Below are 22698 nucleotides of genomic sequence, written 5' to 3' on the forward strand. Positions count from 1 at the left end.
CAGAGAAAAATATGTTCAGAACAAACCAAAATAGAATGAAGTATGGGATGTCACCAACTACTGGAGCCCAGATATTAACAAAAATTGCAGACTAGTCATTCAGCATATTGCCTTCTGCCTAACAGCAATTGGGTATCCATAAAAAAGTTTACTATTTTTTCATAGCCCTTTAAAAAGTCAACTTCAGGAAGTTCAATATTAGCCTAGGGTAGTGATAAGCAACAGAGCTATTAGGACGAAAGAAACCATTCTCTGTATTCTTTGATTTCTCAGTCCTCTTCTCAATGCTTTGAAAGAGCAAACCTCACCATACCAATAAATATCTGTCAACAACACCAAATCAAGTGAGCCTTCTAAAACAATAGAAAATATTGTTTTAAAGCCAAGACAAGAAAGGACAACAGAAGGATTTCAGAAAGAGAAGGACTCAAAGGCAATACAGACCAAGTTCACTTTTATTTTCTTCTTTAAAATGAAATGGATGGTATTATAAATAGGCTGGACTGCCTCTTGAAGCACCTACAGAATTCCAGTTTCTTATGCTTTCAGAGCTCAACTATCTCTAAAGTGAACAACAACACAAGCATTTGCAGGAGTTGGTAATTAGAATGATTACATTTCCTTTTCAATAGAAAAAATACAGCTGTCCTTCATGCTGCTTCGACTGCAACTTTACACAGCAAACCATAGTGGTCAGATGTGGATTTTTCAGAGTACTGTGACCTTTTAACTCCTGAAAACCAAGTTCACAAAACACAGCAAACCAATAACAGAGGCAGATTACTACATTTCTCATCTTACATACAGATTTCAGTCCCACATGAGATCCTCTCCTGCTCTGCACAACCTCCCTGCAAGCACACCGGTATCAGACCCACCCTGGCAGGCTATTTACCAGGACATAAACCCAAACCCACACTCCAACACCACAACCATCTCAGTGAAGTCACAGCAAAGCTTCCAGCTTCCAAACCCAGAAGGACAAGCAGCTCCTGCAAATGCCACCTGCAGAAACAAGGACACAACCGCAACGCTGCAGCAGGCTCCGGAACACAACCTTCCTCCTAACACACCAGTTGCTAATCTTTGTAACCGCACAGCAAAATCACAGCACACCACAGACCAGACGGCACGACCTAATTACCAGAACGAAGAAAGCTGTCAAGAGACAAAGCGGCTCCCGGCCCGCGCAGCAGGCAGACAGGGAAGTCCGGTGTCGCCTCCCCGCCCGCCGGGCTGCGGCCTCCCTCAGTGCCCCCGACTGCCCCGGGGAAGCCGCCCCGGCCCGCCGCGGGACCCATGCGGGCACCGGCGGCCCCCGAGCCCTGAGCCGCGCCGCCTCACCCCGGCCCTCTCGACCGCCGCCTCCCCCTCAGAACCCAGCGGGGCCGAGAGCCGGCAGCACGCTCCCACCCACGCTCCCACTCACCCGCCTTCCGCCGCGGCCCGCCCCGCGCAGGGCGCTCACCGTTCGCTACGACACGGGCGGAGAAGACGCCAGCCGCCCCATGGCCGCGCAGCCCGGCCGCCTGACACATCAACAAAGATGGCGGCGGCGGCGGGCGGCGCTACGGATGGACCTGCGGGGGGCGGGGCCACGGGGGCGAGGGCGCGCAGAGGGGCGCAGGGGCGCGCAGGTGGCAGGTGAGGGCCGGGCGGGAGTTGCAGAAGTAACGGTGCTCCGGCGCGCACGAGCCTCACATGGAGTAGCGAAAAGTAAGTTAAAGTGAACATCGCTTTGCCCGCAGCTCCACCGGCGTTCCTTATGTGGCTCCTCAGCAGAGCTCTCCCTCAGGCAGACGAGAAGGGCTCTTCCCCCGGCTCCCCGCAGCCCCAGCGCTGCGCCTCAGGCAGTTCTGCCTCTCTCACGACACCAAACTTGTGCCAAATTTCCGTCTCAACGCTGCCATACCCCCAGGAGGCAGCTGCAGATACTCAGGGAAAGACAACCCCAGCAGCACAGCGAGCCCCTCCCTGAAGTGCCGCAAATTAAATGGGAATGATCGAATTACCTTTGCTCTCGGTGAGCCGGCAGCAGCTCCTGTTCGGCATGCACAGACGGGACAGAAGGCAATTTGTGAGTGAGGGAACTCACCTGAAGCACCGTCATGTGCCTCAGCCTGCGCTGCAGGCACCAGCTCTGCATTGCAGAGGCAGCAGCAGAATGTGCCCTGGTTTTCCAAAAGGTTGCAGTTGGGGCTCTGGGCTCTTTTGTCTAAGAAAATAAAAGCGTTGGTGTCATTTCTCAATTTCCAGCTGGAACTTGTTAACTACACACAGCGTCTTCATAGCTCTGTCCACCACGGGGGCTTGCAATCCTTCCTATGTTTACAGCTTCAGGTGTGGAAGGTGGCAGCATCCCCTCCCCTTTTGAGGGGTTACGCCAACAAACAGGTGGCTATAAAATGTGCTGCAGGCTCAGCTGGCACTGCTGTAGCTGGAGGGACATGGCTGGGAGCAGGGGCAGCTGCCTGGTTCCTCCCCTCTGCATCTACCAGCAGGACAGCCCATTGTAATGTGATTACTTCAAACTGATGCAATTCCACATAATGGCAAGGTTACATGAAGAGTTATTATTTTGTTCATTAAGCATTGCTTTCATTAAGTAACTATTTTATTCTCAGGCTTAGCTGCAAGTCTTCAGGGTGCGCCAGGAAGTGGGCACGGTGCTGGTGCTGTAGCCTGGCCCCTCCTGGTGTGTCTGATTTACACAGGGTATCGTTCACTCCTGAGCGTGACTGTAATTACGCAACTGCTCCGAGTAACTCGTACCAGGAAAAAGCTATTTTTGTGATGTGTTGTTTAGACTGCCCTTTGTTCAGCATGCAGCATAGCGGTGCCCCAGCTAGTTCCAAAGCACTTGGATGCTATAAATTAGAACTAATTACACCTGCTACCATATTACAAAGCCTTCACACAGGCCCTGACAAGAAGCTGTAGGCAAGCTGCATTCACTTCTTGCAGCTCCCTCCACTAACAGTGTTCACCCCATCCAGCTTTTCCCACTGCAGAAGCCAGGCCTGATGGTTCTCCATTTAGAATTAGTTCCTACTGCTGTCAGTTCCTGCCCTGTCTGGTCCGCTGTGGCTCAAGCATTCTTTGAAACTTTCCACAGCAAGAAAACTTCATGCCAGCTCACGTGCTGAAGTTCTGTTCCCAGAAGGATGCTCCATTCTCCTTTCGTTGCACCTGCCAATACTCTATAGCATGTGTTGTTCCCAAAGGCTGGATGTGGCTCTGGGCAGCCTGGTCTGCTGGTTGGCGACCCTGCACATAGCAGGGGGGTTGAAACTAGACGGTCATCGTGGTCCTTTTCAACCCAGGCCACTCTATGATTCTACAATATGATTACATGGCTCTGCACGCTGGCGGAGGTGTTTTGATTCATCCTCGGGGATGGAAGTGATCAGCCACCAAAAACACCTGATAATATATATTTACTGACCCCAGGTACAGAGTTTCACGTTTCTTCCCACACCTCACAGCCACATCCCACACCCCTACAACGCACACTCAGCACACCGACCGGCCCCGGCCCGGGCCCGGCGGGCAGCGCGTGTCCCGCCCCGCCGAGCGCCCTTCCTTCCGGGGAGGGGTGCTGTGTGGCGGTGAGAGGCGTGGACGGCGTGAGCCGGGGAGGGCCGCTTGCGAGGCCTTGAGGGCGGCTCATATAGAGCGGTTGTGGGTGGCTGGAGTGAGTTCCTCCAGAGAGCTTCCACAGGCTTGGCCTTCAGGTTGTCCTTTTCAAAGTGATATTTAGTCGTAACTTTAGATAATGACTTTAATACGTGCCTGGATTTATTTCTTTATTTAAATCTGTGCTCCTGCAGCTACAGCCCGTTTTTCCTGCGCCGAGGGGACCATCAGCAGCATGGCCCAGGCACCGCCTGTAAAGGATGCAGGTAATGAGGTGTTGGTGAGGATTGAGGAGGTCAGCCTTCTGAGGAGCTCCTCTCTCAGCTGGGAAGCTGACCCTGTGAAGCATCTAACAAAAATCAGTATTTTGTGAACAAATATATATATGTATATATATATATATATATATATATATATATATGTTTTCCCACTGATGGCAGTCTTAGAATCACAAGGGATGGAAGGGAATTCTGGAGATCATCAAGTCTAATTCCTCTGCTGAAGTAGGTTTCCTACTTTAGGTTGAGTAGGAAAGTGACCAGGGGAGTCTTGAATATCTCCAGAGAAGGAGACTTCACGACCTCTCTGGGCTGCCTCTTCCAGCACTGTCACCCTTGTAGTAAAGAAATTCTTTTGCATGTTCATAGAGATCTTGATGTGTTCCAAGTTTTTTTCCCATTGCCCTTAGTCCTATCGCTGCCCATCACTGAAAAGAGCCCAGCCCCATCCATTTGACTTCACACTTTAGATACATGTTGATGATATCCCCTCTGAGTTTTCTCTAGGCTGAACAGTCCCAGGTCTCTCATCCTTTTCTCATGGGAGATGCTCCAGGCCCTTAATCATCTTTGTTATCTTATATTGCAGCATGGGAATGGATAACTGCAATAAAAAGTAGATTTTATCCATATGTATTTTAATTCTTCTGTAGTTGTGTATAGGCTTGGTCATTTTACAGATTACCAGTATGAATGTGGCTTGCAAACACAACTAACTCCTAAGTTGGTAAGCAGTCCTCTGGAGACTTTGTTATATATGGTTCCATGTTAGGCAAGAGTGATTAATTTGCTTCTGGATGGAAAGAGGGCCAAGTAAGCTTTATGTTGGCTTGATGGAGGAGTAGCAGTGAAGCTGTTGTTCTAACAATACCGCTGATGGTAATATTTGAGTAACTGTAGTATCAGTGTGGTAACAAGAAAAATTACTTTAGAGTGGGTAATATCCTGTAGTATCTCAGCTTGCTGAAATGCACTAGCAGAATAGTAAGAAAAGAGAATGGTTTTGTTTCCCTGTAAATACTCCGTAATACAGGCATGCATTTATGTTGTCAGATCACTTTGCAAATGCTTCTGTTCCTAGGAAGTTCCATGGAAAGCACAGCCGCTAGAAGAAAGTTGCCATTGACAGATGCAACTGATAATGGAGAAATGGTGAGTTATTGCTCTTTATAATTGCCTTACGTATTCTGAGCATTTCTAGATAGCATAAATGGTCAGCATGACTGATCAGCAGAAGTGATTGTCTCTTTCTGAAACTTTGAAATCTTTTTCTGTTGTCAAATTTTGATACATTAGAATGCTTACATCCAACTGGGCTGCATTTTCTGGTAAGGATCAGTTGAGATATACTTATTTTATTTCGGTGTTTTGTAGGTATCACACTCGGATGCAGTTGAGAAGCCAAAGAAGTTGCAATATTCTTCTAAGAATGTTTTTTCTATTGGCTATGATAAAAGTTTCTTTGGTATGCTGACACCGTCTCCTCAGATGAGAACTTGCCATCGTTGTGGTCTGTCTGGTAAGCTCTGCTATTCTCTACTCTGATGTACAGTGTATTTGCCAGTGGAATTGGATCAGAAGGATTATTCAGAAATGCCTTGAAATGGGTGTGTATTTTGTGTCACATGCAAGTGTAGTGACTATTCAGAACGCAGTTGGGGTTGGAACTGACAAAACTGAAGACAGCATCTCTTTCTTAATCAAAATGTTTTTTTTTTCTTCTTGTTAAGTACAGAAGGAATCTGGGGCTATGGGCTGCAGTGTCTGATAGCTACAGAGGAATAAGAGCAACTATTTGTATCTGCTTAAACTGTAAAGCTCATAAAGCAGTTACTAAGTGGTGTATGGAATTTGTATATAACAGCTGTTATCTCTTCCTGTGTAGGTGTTTCTCTGTGACTTAATTTTTCTTTTTTCAGGATCCCTCAGATGTTCACAATGTAAGCAAATATACTATTGCTCTGTGGATTGCCAGAAGAGAGATTGGACAGTACACAGCGTTGTGTGTGAGCCAGTTAAACAGAAGTAAGTTTCTTAAAACTCTGCTTAATAGTCTTTAAAGAATGACAAGATCACTCCTAGTGCCCTTGCATGGTAAATTAAGTTTTGCTATTACAGAAAAATATGTTGCTTCTTTTTAGTCTAGTATTGTATTATTTCAGGAAGATTTGAAAGAGATCTGTGTGTTCTTAATTGTGAATTGAGTAAACAGAAATGTTTTGCTTTGTGTTAGTACTGGAATTATGTGAGCTTGCAGTAAGAATACCAGCTCTTACTGCTTATCTGTCATTGCTGCTCATGAGATAGGGAAGGGAGGACAAACAAGACTGTACTTTGCAGCAGTGGCACAATTAAATGGATTGTATTTCTCAGACTCTGTAGAGGCACACTTTAAATATTTAAACTGTAGCTTCAGTGAAACTAATGGGTCTTTTATTTTTGATTAGCCAAGTTGTGATTAGAAGTTGTTGTTTCAGCCAGGCCATTCTCTGTCAGCTCATTATCTCTTTGACTTGCCAATTGAGATGCTCAGGAGATCACTAATCTGTTTCATCTAAAATCAGCTCCGTTAGGTTAGGACACTGTACAAATTAACTGGATTTGGAAAAGTTTAGGGGAGTGATCTGAGCATCTAAGCTGATAGTCTCCATGAAGGACTGATGATAGCAGTTGATCACTGCAATCAGATATCCATCATCAAAGTTTACAGGGGATGTGTTTTTTCACAAACTTTACTACGTTGAGTGAATTGGGATTGTAGGTGGAGACTGTCTGGTATGTTATCTGAATTCTACCTAACTGTTCCACTGAAACACCAACGCTTATCTTTTTTTTTATTTTACTGTTTTTGGTGTTTGGGATTACAGCGTTAGTAACATGCTACATCACTGAGATTTCTTCTCCTATTCAAACCAAGTGTAATAGTTTTTGTTGATAGCATAAATTCAGCATTTTCTTGGGGGAGGCACAAGGAAGGTTTGACACAGATCTTGTATTATGAACACAGCTTTCCTGTTCTATTTGCAAGTGTGTGTTACAAGTGTTATTTGTCTGATTCTTCACAATTAACCTTTTTTTTCTGATTACAGTTTAAGTAGTAGCAGTGGAGGCAAGTTACCTGCTAAAACCAAGACAGGATTTTACGTTAAGGTATTTGTTTTTTACTGTGTCTTGAATGGACTTAGTGTAAGCTGGTTACAATATCTGTAACTTCTTCTGTACAGGAGAGGAGCAAATTCCAAAGATAATCATTGTTTATTTTGGGAAGATCAGTGCTTCTAAACAAAAGTTACTGGAGAAGCATTCAGAAGTATGCTACTTCTAGAGCTGTTAGCACGACTGTCAGTAAATATGATTTTTTTTGTTTGGAAAAAAAAACACTTTTGTGATAAATTAAAGAAAAAAATAAGAAATATGGTGTTGCTAGAGAAATATTTTAGGAAGGACACAGATGTAGCTTGTCATGTTTAGAAGTAAGTCTGGTGGTTTTTTTCCTGCCTAGAGCAATACTGGGAGCCTTGTAACTTACTTGAGAAATGCATTTAACGTAGCATTTTATATTAACAGATGCAGATCTTGCTTCCTTGCTGTAGCAGGAATTAAACATGATGCAGTTCTCCTCTGCAGCATTTTGATCCTCTTTTTACCCGAATGTTTCTTTTTGTAGACTTCCAGTTCTGCTGGAGATGGTTTTGTTACGTTCTTCGTTTCTTGGGATGATATTTATAAAAGCAACTAAATATGCATACCTCCAATTAGATCCATATTTGCACAGTACAAGAAAACTACCTTGTCTTACACTTCTTGCAAGTAGTTAATTCATCTATTTAACTGCATTAAGAGATTTAGAAAGAAGTTTTCCCTTTTGATCGTGAGATTCCTATTAGTTTGGATAGCTTTCTGTTGTGTGTGTGCTTGTGAGTATTCTGGTTAAACTGATCAACGTATAGCGAGGGATCTGAACCAAGAGGCCATAACAAGTTCTAAAAACTTATTTTGCAATAATGAAGGCTTTATATTTCCTGGTTCATCTTAGGGAGTTCTGGTGAACAAAGAGAGATCACATTAAAAGGTTGTTCAATACGTAATGTATTCTCCTATTGTATTGTGAAATGTGCTTTTATGGGAAATGTTCTGAAATATGTTTGAAAATAAACAATTTGGCATTTGTAACAGTATTTTGTCATCATACATTGTCTGAATTATGCTGTTCCAAACATAAGAGGTATTTCTTCAGAATGCGTATGGGATTGTTTAAATGTTTTTAGAGTAGTACATACATGGATGGTATGCATTAGGCAAATTAGATTACTCTGCTTGTGTAATGTTAGTTTGAAAAGGAAAAACAAGATGCATGTTGTTAAAGCAGTAGCTGTGATTTACTCTGGTGTTAAAGCTACAAGGAAGCAGGTGAAATTCAGTTCCTCTTGAGAAAGCATCATTCGCAGAAGGTGTGGCTGAGTTGGTGCTGTAAAAGAAGGTGTGAAAGGAACAGGCCAACCCATGGCTGCTGCCGTGCTCTAAGACTGCTTTGGTGCTTGTTTTATCATTGTCTGTTCAGTCCATCTCCGAATGTGATCTGTTATTTTCAAGAGTAATACAAAGGCTTCAAGGCTTAACCACTGGAACTCAACAAAAGCACTTGGCAGATATTGCTTGAGATGATACAGTGTTCTTTTTGCATTTGTTAATATAAGCAGATACAGCAGAACAACTGAAATCTAAGTATAACTTGTGGCTCTTTTAATCAGGATAATTTAACGACTGAGGATTCCTTCAAGACAAAAGAGCATTTCAAGAAGATAATGTTTTCAGATCTCCAGACTCTAGGACTCAAAAAATCTATGGAAGTACAGGTACTTAACTTTAGGAATAATACAAGTTGTTTTTTAGGTTGCATTTGAAGCTCAGTTGAGCATGTGTGGCTAGTTATTACTTCAGCTCTGTCTTGTTTTGCTTACCTGTAAAATTTCTTTATTTTTTATAAAGACAAGTAAATGCAAGGTGAGGAGATGGGGAATAATAGAGAAAGATTTATTTCTGTGACAGTGAACATAATGGTCTTTGTTCTCAGCAGATACCACTGCTAGATTCAAAACAAAAGAACAGTGTCAGGTATAGGGTGAAATGCACTTACTGGAAAGCATGCCGGTACTGAGTACTGACTGTAGGTTGTTATTGCATAATCCTTAACTACTGTGGCTTTTCTATTCAGGGTACGATAACAGAATTCAAGAGTCCAAGTGAATTTTATATACAGATGAACTCTCCTGAAGTTTTAGAGCAGATTAGCAAACTTTCTGTAAGACTGCAAGACTGTTACGCTAACGCAGTTATTGAGGAGCAGTATGTTGCGATCAGAGGGGAAGTCTGCGTGGCGAGGAACTCTGTGGATCAGGTAACTTCTGATTGGCCCTAAGATAAGTTTTATGCTGAGTTCATCAAGGTTTTGCATGTTTTGCTTTTACGTGTCTACCAGTTGAGGTTGCTAGTTTTAGAGATTCATTTACTGTGGTAACAACTAACCTTATAAAATCTGGAACTCAAAGTACTGATTTTTTTTCCTCCTCTAAAAAATACATTTATTTCTAAGAGTTTATGTGCACTCAAACCTGACAGGAGTAGTTTGTCCTTCTCTTTATTGAAGGATGTAGGAATTCATAGCAAATCTGAATTGCTCTTGTTTGGAGTGTGACTCAACTTATTTAAGTTATTGCTCATTTCTTACCTGATTTTTCTGACTGCTTTTCTGTAGTCTCCCCTTGTTCCCATTCCCTATCCCACTTTTTATTTGTTTGTTTAATCCCACTTTTTTCTCTTTTTGTTGTTAACAAATCCTTTGCCAATTTTGATAGGAGTTTAACTATGTTAACAAGTCAGCACTGCAGTGAGTTAGATTTGCTTCAGAATTCTCAATTGCATTTGTTTAAAAACAAGCCTATTAAATTAAATGTTGAAGTGTGTGTTTTAGTGAGGAATTCAATAAATGTAGTTGCTTATTATGGTGTGCTCTTACTAAGAATATTATTTCTTGGATACAGACATGGAGAAGAGCATTGGTTAAAGATGTGGATGTATTGCAAAAGAAAGCACAAGTGTTCTATATAGATTGTGGAAAAGAAGAAAATATTTCACTCTCCTGGATTAAAGCTCTACACAAAGAGATTGAACTGTTTCCTCCATGTGTGAGTTATATTTTCCTAGCAGTAGGTGTGGTATTTTAAATGAATAGCTCTGAAATAGGTATAACTCTTATCTCAGTATAACTGCCATTATCACAGTATTCTGTGTTCAGTGAAAGTGATGCATAAAAATTGCTTTACTACACTTAAAGTTCACATTCTGAAATGTTCTGTAGGAACAAGGATGGCCTCCTGATTATTTTCATAAAATACTTGTTATCTGAGGCGGTAAAATAGTTGAGTTATCTTTCCTCTTTGTGCTGGAGGGCAGCAGAGGAAGCATCCTGTTGAAGTCTTTCAGTATGGTCTGATGTAGTGGTGAAAAATCAGCTAGCGTGGGTAAACCTTATTGTTCATATGCAGAATTGTTCTGGTAGTTGTTTATTGTGGTCTAGCTTTAATCTTCAGGTCAAAATTGTTTGACCTGACACAAAGAAGAATAGAGAAGCATTCCTTCAACCAGTGACTGCTCTAAGTAGCAACTGTTGGAACAGTCTTTCATAGTATGTTCAAGTAGTTCTGCTTGGTTCCTAAAAGATTTTGATAGCGTTGTGACCCTTAACTCAAAACCTTCATTGTCTACTGAGGACAGATTACAATGTGTACTTGGTGTAATACAGCCCCATCTTGTGTAATGCTCCCATACACTGTTCAGCTTGAACATAATTTCATCAATTGTTTTGTAAAGATGTTAGTTGAATTGATAGTGCTTCAGATCTCAACAGCAGCTTTTACTCTTGTATACCTGATAATAAGTAAGGCCCTCAAAAATTGACTCACTTTTCTTAAAAGGCAGACAGTCCTCTATCTCCCATGTTCTGATGGTAATTCTTTCCAGGCAATTAAGTGTTCTTTTGCCAATTATGATCTTGAACAACAAGGATGCAATGAAGGCACTGCCATCTTTTCTTCCAAGCTGATGGGAAAGACCTGTTCAGTAATTGTTGTTGATGTACTGCAAGAGGAAATGATGTCAAGTTTTGCTGTAGATGTTGTTCTTCCAGATTGTAAGTATATCTGGCATGGGTATGGAAGGGAGGGAAAAGGCTGGGGGAGGGGTAAGAATCGAAACTGGTAAGTCTTCATGTTCATTTTCTCCACAGTCTTTGCCAAGACTCATAGAAGGTAGTTTTTGTCTTTTGCTTCCTTCCCTCTCTACCTTCAATATTTTTTTTATGGAAGCATCTTGTTTATTTTTATTACTGCTTTAATAGATGTACACAGATGTGGTACCATGGTTTTTTCTTTTCTTTTATCCCCTCCATTTTTAACCCTTTAAAAATGGCAGCATTAGTTTCTAGTTCTACCCTAAAGATTTGACTAGTTCTTGTTACATTTTATACATGCTTACTAAACAAGTATCCCAAAGAAGGTATCCCAAAGAATGGATATGGTTTAGAGAACTCTTAAGTGCTAGTGACAGTAGCACTTACGCTTTTTAGTAGTATAAAATGCTTGTTGTGTGATGATTGTGTCCATTAATTTGATGGATGAAATGGCAGGATCCTGCAAAGTCGAAAAGGTCTGGCAAAAAGGAATGTGCAGCATATTTAATTTTGTAGCTTAATGTATAGTAATTTTTAAAAGTATCTCTGTCTCCTGCCTTATGACGTTGCACATTTGAAAGTTGTCTAGCTTTTGCTCAGTAACCACTTTCTATCTTTTTCTACTTTTTATGTACAGTGTCAGAAAACAATTCTAAGGAAAGTAAAGAAAACATACCTGAAGATAAAGAAGAGCGTTGCTGTGGAAATATAACTGCACAGAGTGTCTCTATATGTATTGGAGACACATTTTCTGTTGTGGTTTCACATGTTCAAAATCCAGAAGACTTTTTCTGTCAGCAGATACACATTGGCCGTAAGTGACTTGATGAAAATAAGCTGTAAGCTATTGCAGCACCTTATTCTTCAGTAGTGAGTACCTAGGGGGAGATATTGCTAGTTGATCTTATAATGGAGGTTATTAGTGGCGTTACACTGTGCCTCATTTAAAAACCTTGGTACTGTAGAGGATCTTTTTGGCATCATAATCTGTTAATGCCACTTAGTAACCTGTAAGGTGATGGCTTGTGGGCATTCTGAGTAATATTAAGTAGAAAGATGATGTGTGGATTTTAGCAGTCCTCTCAAGTCAGTTTGTATATTTACATTATAAATATGTTCTGTTAGATGTTAGACGTTCTCTAAAGTGTTCCAGAAACATGTGTCAGTCTAATTATTCTGTTTGTTGCTAGAATCATAGAGTCAGAGTTGGAAGGGACCTCTGAAGGCCATCTAGTCCAGCTCCCTTGCAATGAACAGGGACAGGGCATTGACCACATCTTTGGGCACATCTCTGCTGGGGTAAAGTCTAAGAGCAGTTACAGTAGGTCGGAACGCTAGGCAAGAGAGGCTTTTAGTTTGCAATGCCAGTAAACAGATGTCTTGAGGAGAAAAACAGCAGAGTGAGTTTGTGCACGTGTCCTTCTAGCGCTGTCTGGGTATACGGTTATTTTCAGCTGAAAGGGCTTTTGCAGCTGGATGTCTGCTGTACTTACTAATACTTAGTGAATTTCTTATTACTCATCCTTTGAATTCTGAGAGCTTACAGCATACAGTTGTTTTGGCAGGAAATTGTGCTGATCAGATATCTCTGGTTTAAAAAGCAATATTCCTTTTGTTTTTCTAGCGTGGTTCATTAGCCATGTTTCAGTTCTTAATGGATTCAGCTATGTTATGGTATTGAAAGAGTCTGTGACTGGTTTTTCTGTCTGTCTTGTTAACCACAGCAAATTCTCACACTCGTGCAAGGGCTCTCTTCACTGATGGAGGTTAAAGGGTCTCAGTTTTACCACTATTTTAATTTTAATTTTAATGTTACGGGAAACGCTTCTAATGTTGCAACAAGTTCTTTCAGGTTTTGAACTGAAGATCTGTGTACTTCCTTAAAACCTGTGTTTTTTAATGTCAGGTCAACTTGCTGAGCTTCAGGGGCACCTTTGCGAGTACTGCAACAAACTTCCAAGTGATCCAAATTTCCGACCAGTTTCTGGAGAGCTGTGCTGTGCCCAGTTCACAGGTAAAGGTGAACATCTATCTAAAGGAGGCATCTATAAAATATAGACTTTTTTTTTTAAGACCATAAAATGGCCACTTTATTAAGCAAATGTAGAGTACTTGATTCCTTCTTGTATGAAGGAGATTTTTAAGAGACAATGAAGGAATGGGTTTTATGGGTAAGCCCCATTTCCTGTGACTGGAAATAAGTATAGGCTAGAAATTTCAAACATTTTGTGCTAGGAATTGATATTTCTGTATGAAATAAGTAACTTCAGTGTAAGAATATGAAGTCCTGCTTGCCTGAGCACAGTAGAATAAAGATCATTCTTTTGTTCATCCAGCTATTAGCAAGGAAAAGAAAAAAAAAAAAAGCCTGAAACCAACATATTGCTGCTCTTATACCTTTTTTTTGTTCTGGTCAGAGTTGGTTGCAGCTAAAACTTGCTGATCTATGAACATTCTCTTCATTTCCTACCTCGTATATATTTTTCTGCTTTGAGTAAACTAGCTGTGGAACTGAACAGAAGCTGAAATAATTTCTTTTTTCTGCACATTCAGAAAAAGGTATTACTGTCAGCTGTCTCAGTGTTTTAAGTATTAGTTTCAGGTACTTAGAAAGGAAAAAAAAAACATTAAGTGCATTAGTTGCTTTGATAGACTTGAGAGTAAGCTTGTATTTCTATCTGAAATCTTTTAATTGAATTAGAAAGCTTAAATTATATTAGGCATATAATTTGAGTCAGCTGAGATCCTGTTGTTTTTTAAATATATTGAACTTAACTATGTTATGTGGGGGTAGTACTTAATTTTTTCTTGCAGTGTACATTTCTGGGTGGGGGATTCTTTATGGAAAGAATGAGTTTGCAACACTTAACTGATACGAGGAGTGATGGTGGTAGATGCCTTCCATAAGGTTGTCAAGGTTTGTGTGAGCTGTAGTACTGTTGTTTAGAAAAGCTAAAATCAAATGTAATGTGTGTGTATATCTTCCTTTCTAGAAGACGATGTCTGGTATCGTGCTGCTGTTATAGCACATGCTTCTGAAAATAACATTGTGGTGGGTTATATAGATTATGGTAACTTTGAAGTTCTGCAGCCAGCTAGACTTCGTCCTATGATTCCAAAATTAATGGACTTGCCAGCTCAAGCCATAAGATGTACCTTGGCAGGTATGAAACAAATGGGGTTATTTCTCTTTGGTTAAAGGGAAAATAAGTGGGATTGTCCAGGTGCCACATGTGCAGTATCATGGATCAAAGGGTAGAGACACCAGTAGGCATTATTTTCAGAATTCTTAATTAACTGTTGTAGCATATTTACAAAACATGACAAATCTTTCCTCATGTACTTAGTGATGAGAATACTCAAAAAAACCTGCATTATGCTAACGTGCTTGTTCATAGGTTTTGCACGTACCTTTGTTCTAAGTGAAATCGAAATGCCTGATGGCTGGTTTTGTGGAGTTCTTAAACCTATTGTGGAACTGGAATCAGTCCCCCTGGGACCAACCTAGTGAAACTGCTGGTATACTTATCTCATAGCCTTGTGAAATCTGTGAGGTTGGAAGGTACCTTGACAATTCCTACTTCATTCTCCTTTCTGAAGCCAGAGTCATTGCCTCTTGTTTTTGACATGTTTGTTTAACTTGCTGTTGGAAATTATTTGCTTTTATTGACTTCGCTGTGCAAGATAGTCCATCCTTTTGCTTCAGTATCCTTGCCTTAGAATACTTGATCTTTGTACTTCCTTTAAAATAACTTGGTATTTACTCTGTTGTTTCAGGTTTTATTTGGTAAAGCTCAGAGAGGTATCACTTGGTTGGAAAACATAAAACAGTGGTTCCCTCATATTCAGAGGGGGAACCGTTGTATATGGAATATGACCTAAAGAAATCACTGTTACAAGATAAATGGTGATGCCTGTAGCTGCTAATGTATACTCTAGAACTGAGAAGGTTCCTAAATTCAGGGATGCTAGAAGGCAGCTGGATGAGTTGTTTCCTGATGGAGGCAGGAATTGCTGATGTGTCAAATATCTTCCAGGAAGCAGCTGACTTTTCTTAACGTACTGCTATAATGTTCTGGTTATAACTTGCACAACAACAGTAGCAGATAACACTGGTTGAAAGTTGGTAATAGCATCCCAAACGTATGCTCAAGACTATAGTTGTGTTCTGGAGACTGAAAAGCTGGCGGTTCTTAGACCTATGTACTAAGTACTAAATCTGAATTCACACTATAATACACTACTAGTTATAGACTATCTTGGCAGATTTTTATGAAATCAAAATACAACAAATTTAGAATCTGAATAATTGGTTTTGGAATCTCGTTAAGTGCCTGAGAGTGAGAGAGTTGCTTGGCATATCTGCTGCTTAATCTGTTACTTCAGAGAGTGTTACTGTACTCCTCCGTATGTTGTTGAGACCTGAACTGTCTCAGAATCTTTCCATACTATTTGACCTTTTTTAGGTATCAAGCCACTGTTGGGAGCCTGGACCTCAGAAGCTATTTCTCTTATGAAACAATTAGTAAAAGACAAAGTGTTCACAGTGAAAGTAGTGGATAAAGAGAGTTACAGATGTGTGGTGGAGCTCACAGATGCATCAGTTATTCCAGAAATAAATATATCGAGATGTCTCATAGAAAAGGGCTGTGCAGCTGAAGCATCAAGAATGACCTTGCAAGCAATTGAAATGGGTGATGTAATGCAAGCAAATGGTGAGTACAAGCACATCCTGATAAAGTGGTAGTGTAATGAAGTTGCATGCTTCTTAGAAGCCTGTACAAGTATTTACTCTGGTTGGAAGTCTTAACGTGTCTAGTTGAAGTAGGATATGACTAGTTATTACCTGTCTGTTTCTACACTCTTGTCCTTAAGCTCATTTTTGTTGTCTATATTTTGCACGTGAAACCATTTATTCAGTCCTTCAAAAGCTGTTCAGCTGCAGTAGGCTGTGTAACTTCAAGGCTTAAAGGGACTTGTTGCCTAAACTGCCCTTCTTGCATTTACTGACTGAAGCTTTAATTTGAGAGTTTTTATAACTCTTATGTCACATTTCTGTGTATTTCTGGGAAGACTCCTAGCTCTTATATGAAGCACGTTAGGATGTTATTTTCCATTTTGTCTCTGATATAACTGTGTGTTTTATCTTATCAGTGTTCTCAATGTGTAGATGCAAATAGTTGGATTATTTATAATGAGAAATGGTAGTGCACAAAGAATCAGTATATAGTGTGGATTTTTTTCTCTTCCTTTCCTCCACCCCTAGCCTCTCCCCCCCCCCCCCTCAAAAAAAGGGAAGGGGTGTAATTTCTCTACTTTTCTCTTTCCTCTCTAGAGGACACAGCAAACAAAAAGAAGTGCAAGTGGAGTAAATTCTCTCATAAAGGAGCAGTAGATGTGATAGTGTGTACACTGTACAGTCCTGGAGAATTCTACTGTCAGATTGCAAATAGCAATGGTAAGTTTCTTCAGCTTCTGTTTTTCAGCATAGTTTCTTTCCTTTCTGATTTATCCCTGTTTCATGTGAGTTTATGGCACCGAGTCTTATTTCTGAGTTCAGTCCTGCTTATATCAGTGACTTTGTCTTTAATTCTTTCTCTCTTTCAGAGCTATGTGCTCTAAACTCAATTAACAAATCACTGTTCGAATACTGCCAGAAAAGTCCTCCAAATGTTTTCAAGCCTAAGAAAGGAGAACCTTGCTGTGCTTTATTCTCTGGTAAGTAACAGACCGAAATATTTCAGTTTTTCAGGGAGAAAGTAAAACAAACAAACAAAAAAACAACAAAACCACACACACACACACACACACACACACACACACACACACACACACACACACACACACAAATGTAGCCAATATTGTATATTGGTAGAGGATAGCAAAGACTGGTTTTATTACTAAATGTGATTTTATTTTATTTTTGAATCAGATGATGGTAATTGGTACCGTGCTTTGGTGGAAAACATTATTTCAGATAGAGTTGTTCAAGTACGCTTTGTGGACTATGGAAATGTTGAAGAAGTACCAGTGGATAACATGCGGCAGATTTCATCCTCGTTCCTAGAGCTGCCATTTCAAGGAATTAAATGCTGGCTTTCAGGTGGATCTTCTTATGAAAATAAACTTTAAGTTTAAACTTAAAAGTACTATTGCACTTAGGAACTAGAAACTTGCTGCTTGTGGGGAAGGAGATGATGATACGGCATACTTCACAGAACTGTGCTTTATAATAATGTCTGTATTGCTTCCAGACTCAAGAAATTGTGGAAGCCACTGGTTTAGCCTTGCAACACTGCATGCTGGTATTTAACAGATATTCTTCGTTGAGCTCCTGTCGGCGTTGTAGGGTGATCTGCCTGGGGGTCACTTATTGATTTACTGGTCAAATGGAACTTGTAGTTTTGCTTCATCTTTAGTGCTTGCTAGCTCTTAGATGCTGCTTACTGTAGGTGTAAACACGCTTCTGTGAAACTTAGTTATTTCTCTGTATTTTTTTCCACAGGCCAAAGGAGCTAATGTGTTCTAGTGTAGCATCTGGCATTTCAGTACCCTGTGGGAATGTTTCACATGATTTCTGCATAACTTGGCACTGTACTGATGTTCCCTGTATTTTCCCAAACCCTTGCCTCTTCCTTTCACATCACATCACTCAGTCCTGCAGACGTGTTGTCCCTCGCTAACAAAGTCTACTCAGTTTAGAAATTAAAAATAAGTAAATAAATGTGGAAAAGCTCAAAACCACATTTCCTTCAGCTGTAGTCATCTCTTTTTTTCTCTTAAAGCACTGTAGTTTTTTGCTCCCTTTTTGAAACAGCTATATTAAACTGCTTCTTAAACAGTCTGCACAGTGGTGTTTGTGCCGATATAGGACTTACTGGGTAGAATACCATAAAATGTAGTAAACAAAACTTGGAAGTCCTGGCAAAAGGAAGGGAAAGTAGTTAACAAGTATGAAGTACATTGTGTATCCCTGAGATAGTCAAAATAGCCTTGGTATTTTGAGCAGCGTTTTTTAGAGAAGATTTGTGTTGGATAAAGTCAGTTAATGGAGGTATTTTGAACACATCTCCTACTTCGTAGGTATAAAGCCTGCTGGTAGCAAATGGAACCCAGAAGCTACAAAAAGATTTCATAAGTGCACTTCAGGAATGAAGCTTCAAGCCAGAATAACTTCATTTTCCAGAGATGGGGCAGGTGTAGAACTTATTGACAATTCTATGGGTCATCCAAAAGTGATCAGTGAGATGCTAATTTCTGAGAAATTGGCTGTGAAGGAAGAGCTGCAAGATAAAAATACTTCTCCAAGTAAGTCTGACGAAAAAGGCAACTAAAGGAATGCTAGCTCTTAGATTTGAAAAGAATTTTCAGCATTCCAGCTGTGAAACATCTTCCTGTCTGTTTAATTATAGATGATATCAATAGTAAACGTGCTTAATTCTGAGTATATCCTGATGTTTTTACAACTAAACGGAAGTGCCATGTGGGTGGTATTACTGACAAAGAAAGGGAAGTAAAAAATCATTAGATTTGTCTTGAATGAATGTTATGTGAATATTTGACAGTGGAGAGTGGGAAATCTGCTACGTGGCTGAAACTTTTTCCATGTTTACTTTCCGCTATCTTATTTTTAAGTGTTTTTTAGTTCTTACACTAACAGCTAATAACTCTTACTGAATTTGCTGTTTATGTTTCTTACGTTTCTCTTCTTGAAGTATAGAAATGGTCTGTAAAATTCAAAACAACAAAAATATTTGTTAACAGATATTTACATCACGTATATGCTTAGAGAAAAGCATCATGCAGCATTTTCATGCTCTTTCTAATAGAAACCTCACTTGGGCACTGGGAGTCAATAGAATTGGCAGTGGATCAAACTCTATCTGTCTGCGTGACAGAAGTTAGAAGCCCAGACTTGTTTTATGTTGTACCAGCTTATTGCAAAGGTAAGAAAGAGTTCTGTTCTCTGCTCCTAATGTTGATAAAGTTATTGTTGCAAGTTAGTTAATGAGATGAATGCTTATAGTGAACTGAACTACTTGGAAGCGTTGCTTAGACAGCAGAAAAATACAGATTAAGAAAAATGCCAAAGGCAGGGGTAGAGGAGATGAAGAGTAAGTACGTTCTTCGTTACCTGCAGATGTGGTTAATCATCAAATATTTTTTTTTTTTCCTGCAGATGGAGATAAACTACTTAAGCAGCTGACTGAACTACAGGACTATTGTAAATCCTGTAAGAAGCAGCCTTTCACACCAAAGCTAGGGGAAGCCTGTTGTGCCAGGTTTTCAGGTGAGGGAATCTTTCTTTCTTATGCTTCCTTAACAAGTGTAAAATGTTTCTCTCTTCCAAAAAAGGAGCAAAACCTACTAAGTGTATAGTTTCCTTTGTTTGTTTGCCAAGTACAGTTTGGTTGTATTTTTAGAGCAAACAAAGTGTGATAGTCCAGAAGAGAAAAGGGTAAATATGTTGTGCACTGCAAAATGTATGGAAGAGGACATATTCTGCTGATACATAAGCTCAGCACTTAGAAGGTAAAAAAAATAAATAGTGTTAACTAATAAATACTAAATGTTGACTGTGCGTGCCTTGCTACAGGAGATCCACCTGAGTGCTAATCAGCCTTAACTTAGTAAATACTATAAAATAAAGTGCTTGTGGAAATAATTTATGAAAACAGGGTAGATGAATTAAGAAAAATGCTAGGCAGAACTCACGCTTACATTTAATTGTTTGTTGGTTGTTTCTGTTGTCCACCGATAGCTTTTCTTGTTTACAGTCATCTGTGTTTGTGAATGTAGTTTTCCTGTGTGATTCTTCTTGTTTCAATCTTTTCAGGTGATGCGCGTTGGTACAGAGCTGTTGTTCTAAAAGTTTCTCAGTCCACAGTTGAAGTACTGTATGCAGACTATGGGAACATAGAAACTGTACCACTTTCAAATGTGCTGCCAATCACTGATTCCTTCTTAAAGATTCCTTTTCAGACAATCACATGTTCACTTGCAGGTAAAAACAAAACAAATAATAACTTTTTAAATTGAAATTTATTATAAATCTACATCTATTCTGATGATGGTGTTCATTCCTGAGTGATGATAAAGACGATCACTTGAAATAGCCATCACAATATTAACCTGTATACTATTTCAGCAAAATTTCTTAATTAACTGTAGGATCTTGGCTGTTTATTATGGAAATTTAGCGTCACATTTTCAGAAGCTGTGATGATGTTATTTGTGAGATGAAGTGATTAAAAAGAGCCCTTAACAAACCTGACTACTTTTTTGTTTTTCAGCAATAAAGAAAGTTGAATGGTCTCCATTGGTTCTTGACACACTGAAGGAAATGTTACTGAATAAATATGTCACAATCACAGTGAAAGGAATTAATGGAAATATCAAATTGGTAGAAGTGGAGAAAGAGAGTGAAAATGGTAGTATAAATGTAGTGGACAAATTAGTAATGGAGGGTTTGGTGAGATACTGTGAAGCTGCAAACTCCGATGTTGCACATCAAGGTACTTCTCTTCATAGGCTTCTCAATTTAAACATAATTTGAAGAACTGAGTGCCGTAGGAAATTCCACATACCAGCTCACACATGAACACTGCTTCCCTAGTTTATCTAACTCCTTCGTTTGCTTTGTGTGTTTTGTTTGTTTTGTAGGCAGTAGAAGTGAGACCAAATGCTGCTGCGCAGAGTTAAAAATGCAGGTAGGTAGGTAAGAAACAGTCTTAACAGTCCTCACTTTGTGTTAGTGTTTCCAGAATTTATGAAACCCTAAGTGGGAAGCATATGGGAGTAGGGAGGTAATAGCTAACTGAAACACTGAAGGTAAGAGAAATGAATATGCCAGTTCTTTTCTCAGTTCTTCTAAGGGATAACAGCCCTATTAGAACAGCCTGAAACTGAGAAGACAGCGTATAGATCACACAGGTTCCATTAGTCTGTGTTTTGCCACACATCCAACTCCGGGTTTTTTTTGTTTTTGTATCTGGGGGGAGGTTGTAGGGTTTTGTTTTGTTTTTCCTCCTAGAGTATTAAGGGCTCAGGATGTTACCTGTTATGTCTGCTCTGTAAGGGTAGTTGTGGTGTTTGCATAAACTGCAGCATGTAGACAGTGGCAACTGGATATTCTTTCAGTAACAAAGCTGTGTTTTGCTGTGGATGCAGCCTGACAGACAGCTGTATGCATAAGGAAGCTTGAGATGTGTATTTCAGGTGGCACAGATGATTATCAGTGTATGTGGCATTCTGTCATGAAGCAAAGGGTAAGAATTGGTGGTCAGAATGTTGGAACTTGCAGCTGTTTGATAGTTTCAAGAGCTTTTTGTCTTGGTAAATAAGGCTGAGATGAGGATGTTAATTAACTTGCAGCATTCCATCTATCTTAGTCATGGAATTATCTTTAAAAATCAGAATTCTGGTATATTCTTTGAAGATCTCATTATAGAAAGGAACCGCATATTCGATGAACTGATGTGGAATTTGGCTGAATTCGTGGTTTTAGGATCTGCCTTAATCCGAAAGCACACACGTTGTTTTATTGCTGTTTCTAACACTTTGTTTCTCCCACAGCTTAAAAAACATGAACAGGTTCTCCTCTTCCTTTTAAACAAGCACCTCGATCCAGACAGATATGAAAAAATGAAGAAAATATTGGAAAGCTGAGTCTGAAGTTCTGTCCCATTTATATAGAATCACAAGGTTGGAAAGGACCTCCAAGATCATCTATTTTGGAAGAGCAGTACTAAAAACGAGAGTTGCTTCCTCTGTTTAAATAACTGTATCAGTCTGTATATTTGGACTGTTATCAAATGTATAATGTTAATGATTTCAAAGCTGCAAGCTGAATTTTCTGTTGTGTTTTTGTTTGGGGGCTCAGCGTTGGTGAGCTGCTTTTGTTTTGCTGTTGAATGCACGTAAGCCTATGGAATTGTCACAGCACCTTGAGAATACCCTGGTAACTTAAATTTAAAATGATTGTAATCATAAAGTTCAACTTTGGTACGACTGAAACTGAACTCTTTTGAAAGGGTAGATAACAGCAGGGCAAGGGGAGCTGGTTTTAGGTTGAGGGAGGGAAGATTTGGGTTGGATGTCAGGGGAAGCTCTTTACTAGGAGAAGTGGTGAGGTGCTGAAACAGCTGCCCAGAGAGGCTGTGGATCCCTGGAGGTGTTCAAGGCCAGGTTGGATGGGGCCATGGGCAGCCTGGTCCAGTATTAAACGGGGAGGTTGGTGGCCCTGCCTGTGGTGGGGCGTTGGAGATTCGTGATCCTTGAGGTCCCTCCCAACCTGGGCCATTCTGTGTGATTCTGTGATTGATTTTACTTAAACAACTCTATCTTAGCCTTTCCTGCCTTTCAACTTAATTTCATGCCTGTGTAAAGTTAGACTGAAAGTTTTCTTTATAAACCTGTTCTTGGCATCGTTAAAGGCTGCCTTCTCAGCTTCTACCTTGTCACTTTTTTCACACTAACAGAGAAGTCCTCTTGTGGGCTATGACAATCCATCAATAATTTGATTCCACGTTTCTCTGTTGCAGCTGCTCCCTTGCT

General features: G+C 40.2%; 2 protein-coding genes across 7 annotated transcripts in view; one reads left to right on the forward strand and one right to left on the reverse strand.

Annotated features, from left to right (window-relative positions):
* CCDC186 (coiled-coil domain containing 186) overlaps nucleotides 1-2083 on the reverse strand; it is a 32792-nt gene extending 30709 nt beyond the window's left edge. For 2 of the 6 annotated variants that reach the window (XM_015288955.4, XM_046943119.1), the window contains exon 1: nucleotides 1469-1548. The gene's annotated coding sequence lies outside the window, so the exon portion shown is untranslated. Of the gene's footprint in view, nucleotides 1-1144; nucleotides 1549-2012 lie in introns of those variants that run through there. The other 4 variants (XM_004942290.5, XM_040703003.2, XM_015288959.4 and 1 more) reach the window with 3 other exon arrangements.
* On the forward strand, nucleotides 999-22576 carry TDRD1 (tudor domain containing 1). Its single transcript, XM_421768.7, has 24 exons — nucleotides 999-1716; nucleotides 3831-3902; nucleotides 4996-5066; nucleotides 5289-5433; nucleotides 5834-5939; nucleotides 7004-7064; nucleotides 8666-8770; nucleotides 9130-9312; nucleotides 9956-10099; nucleotides 10935-11103; nucleotides 11780-11956; nucleotides 13049-13156; nucleotides 14136-14306; nucleotides 15609-15857; nucleotides 16478-16600; nucleotides 16750-16860; nucleotides 17075-17245; nucleotides 18226-18450; nucleotides 18972-19088; nucleotides 19322-19432; nucleotides 19979-20146; nucleotides 20436-20657; nucleotides 20806-20852; nucleotides 21718-22576. Exons 1-24 carry the CDS (start codon nucleotides 999-1001, stop codon nucleotides 21808-21810), a joined length of 3867 nt encoding a protein of 1288 aa, XP_421768.7. The 3' UTR covers nucleotides 21811-22576.
* The last annotated feature ends 122 nt before the right edge of the window (nucleotides 22577-22698 follow it).

The sequence above is a fragment of the Gallus gallus genome, chromosome 6 (genome assembly GCF_016699485.2).
Source record: "Gallus gallus isolate bGalGal1 chromosome 6, bGalGal1.mat.broiler.GRCg7b, whole genome shotgun sequence".
In the NCBI taxonomy this organism is placed as follows: domain Eukaryota; kingdom Metazoa; phylum Chordata; class Aves; order Galliformes; family Phasianidae; genus Gallus; species Gallus gallus.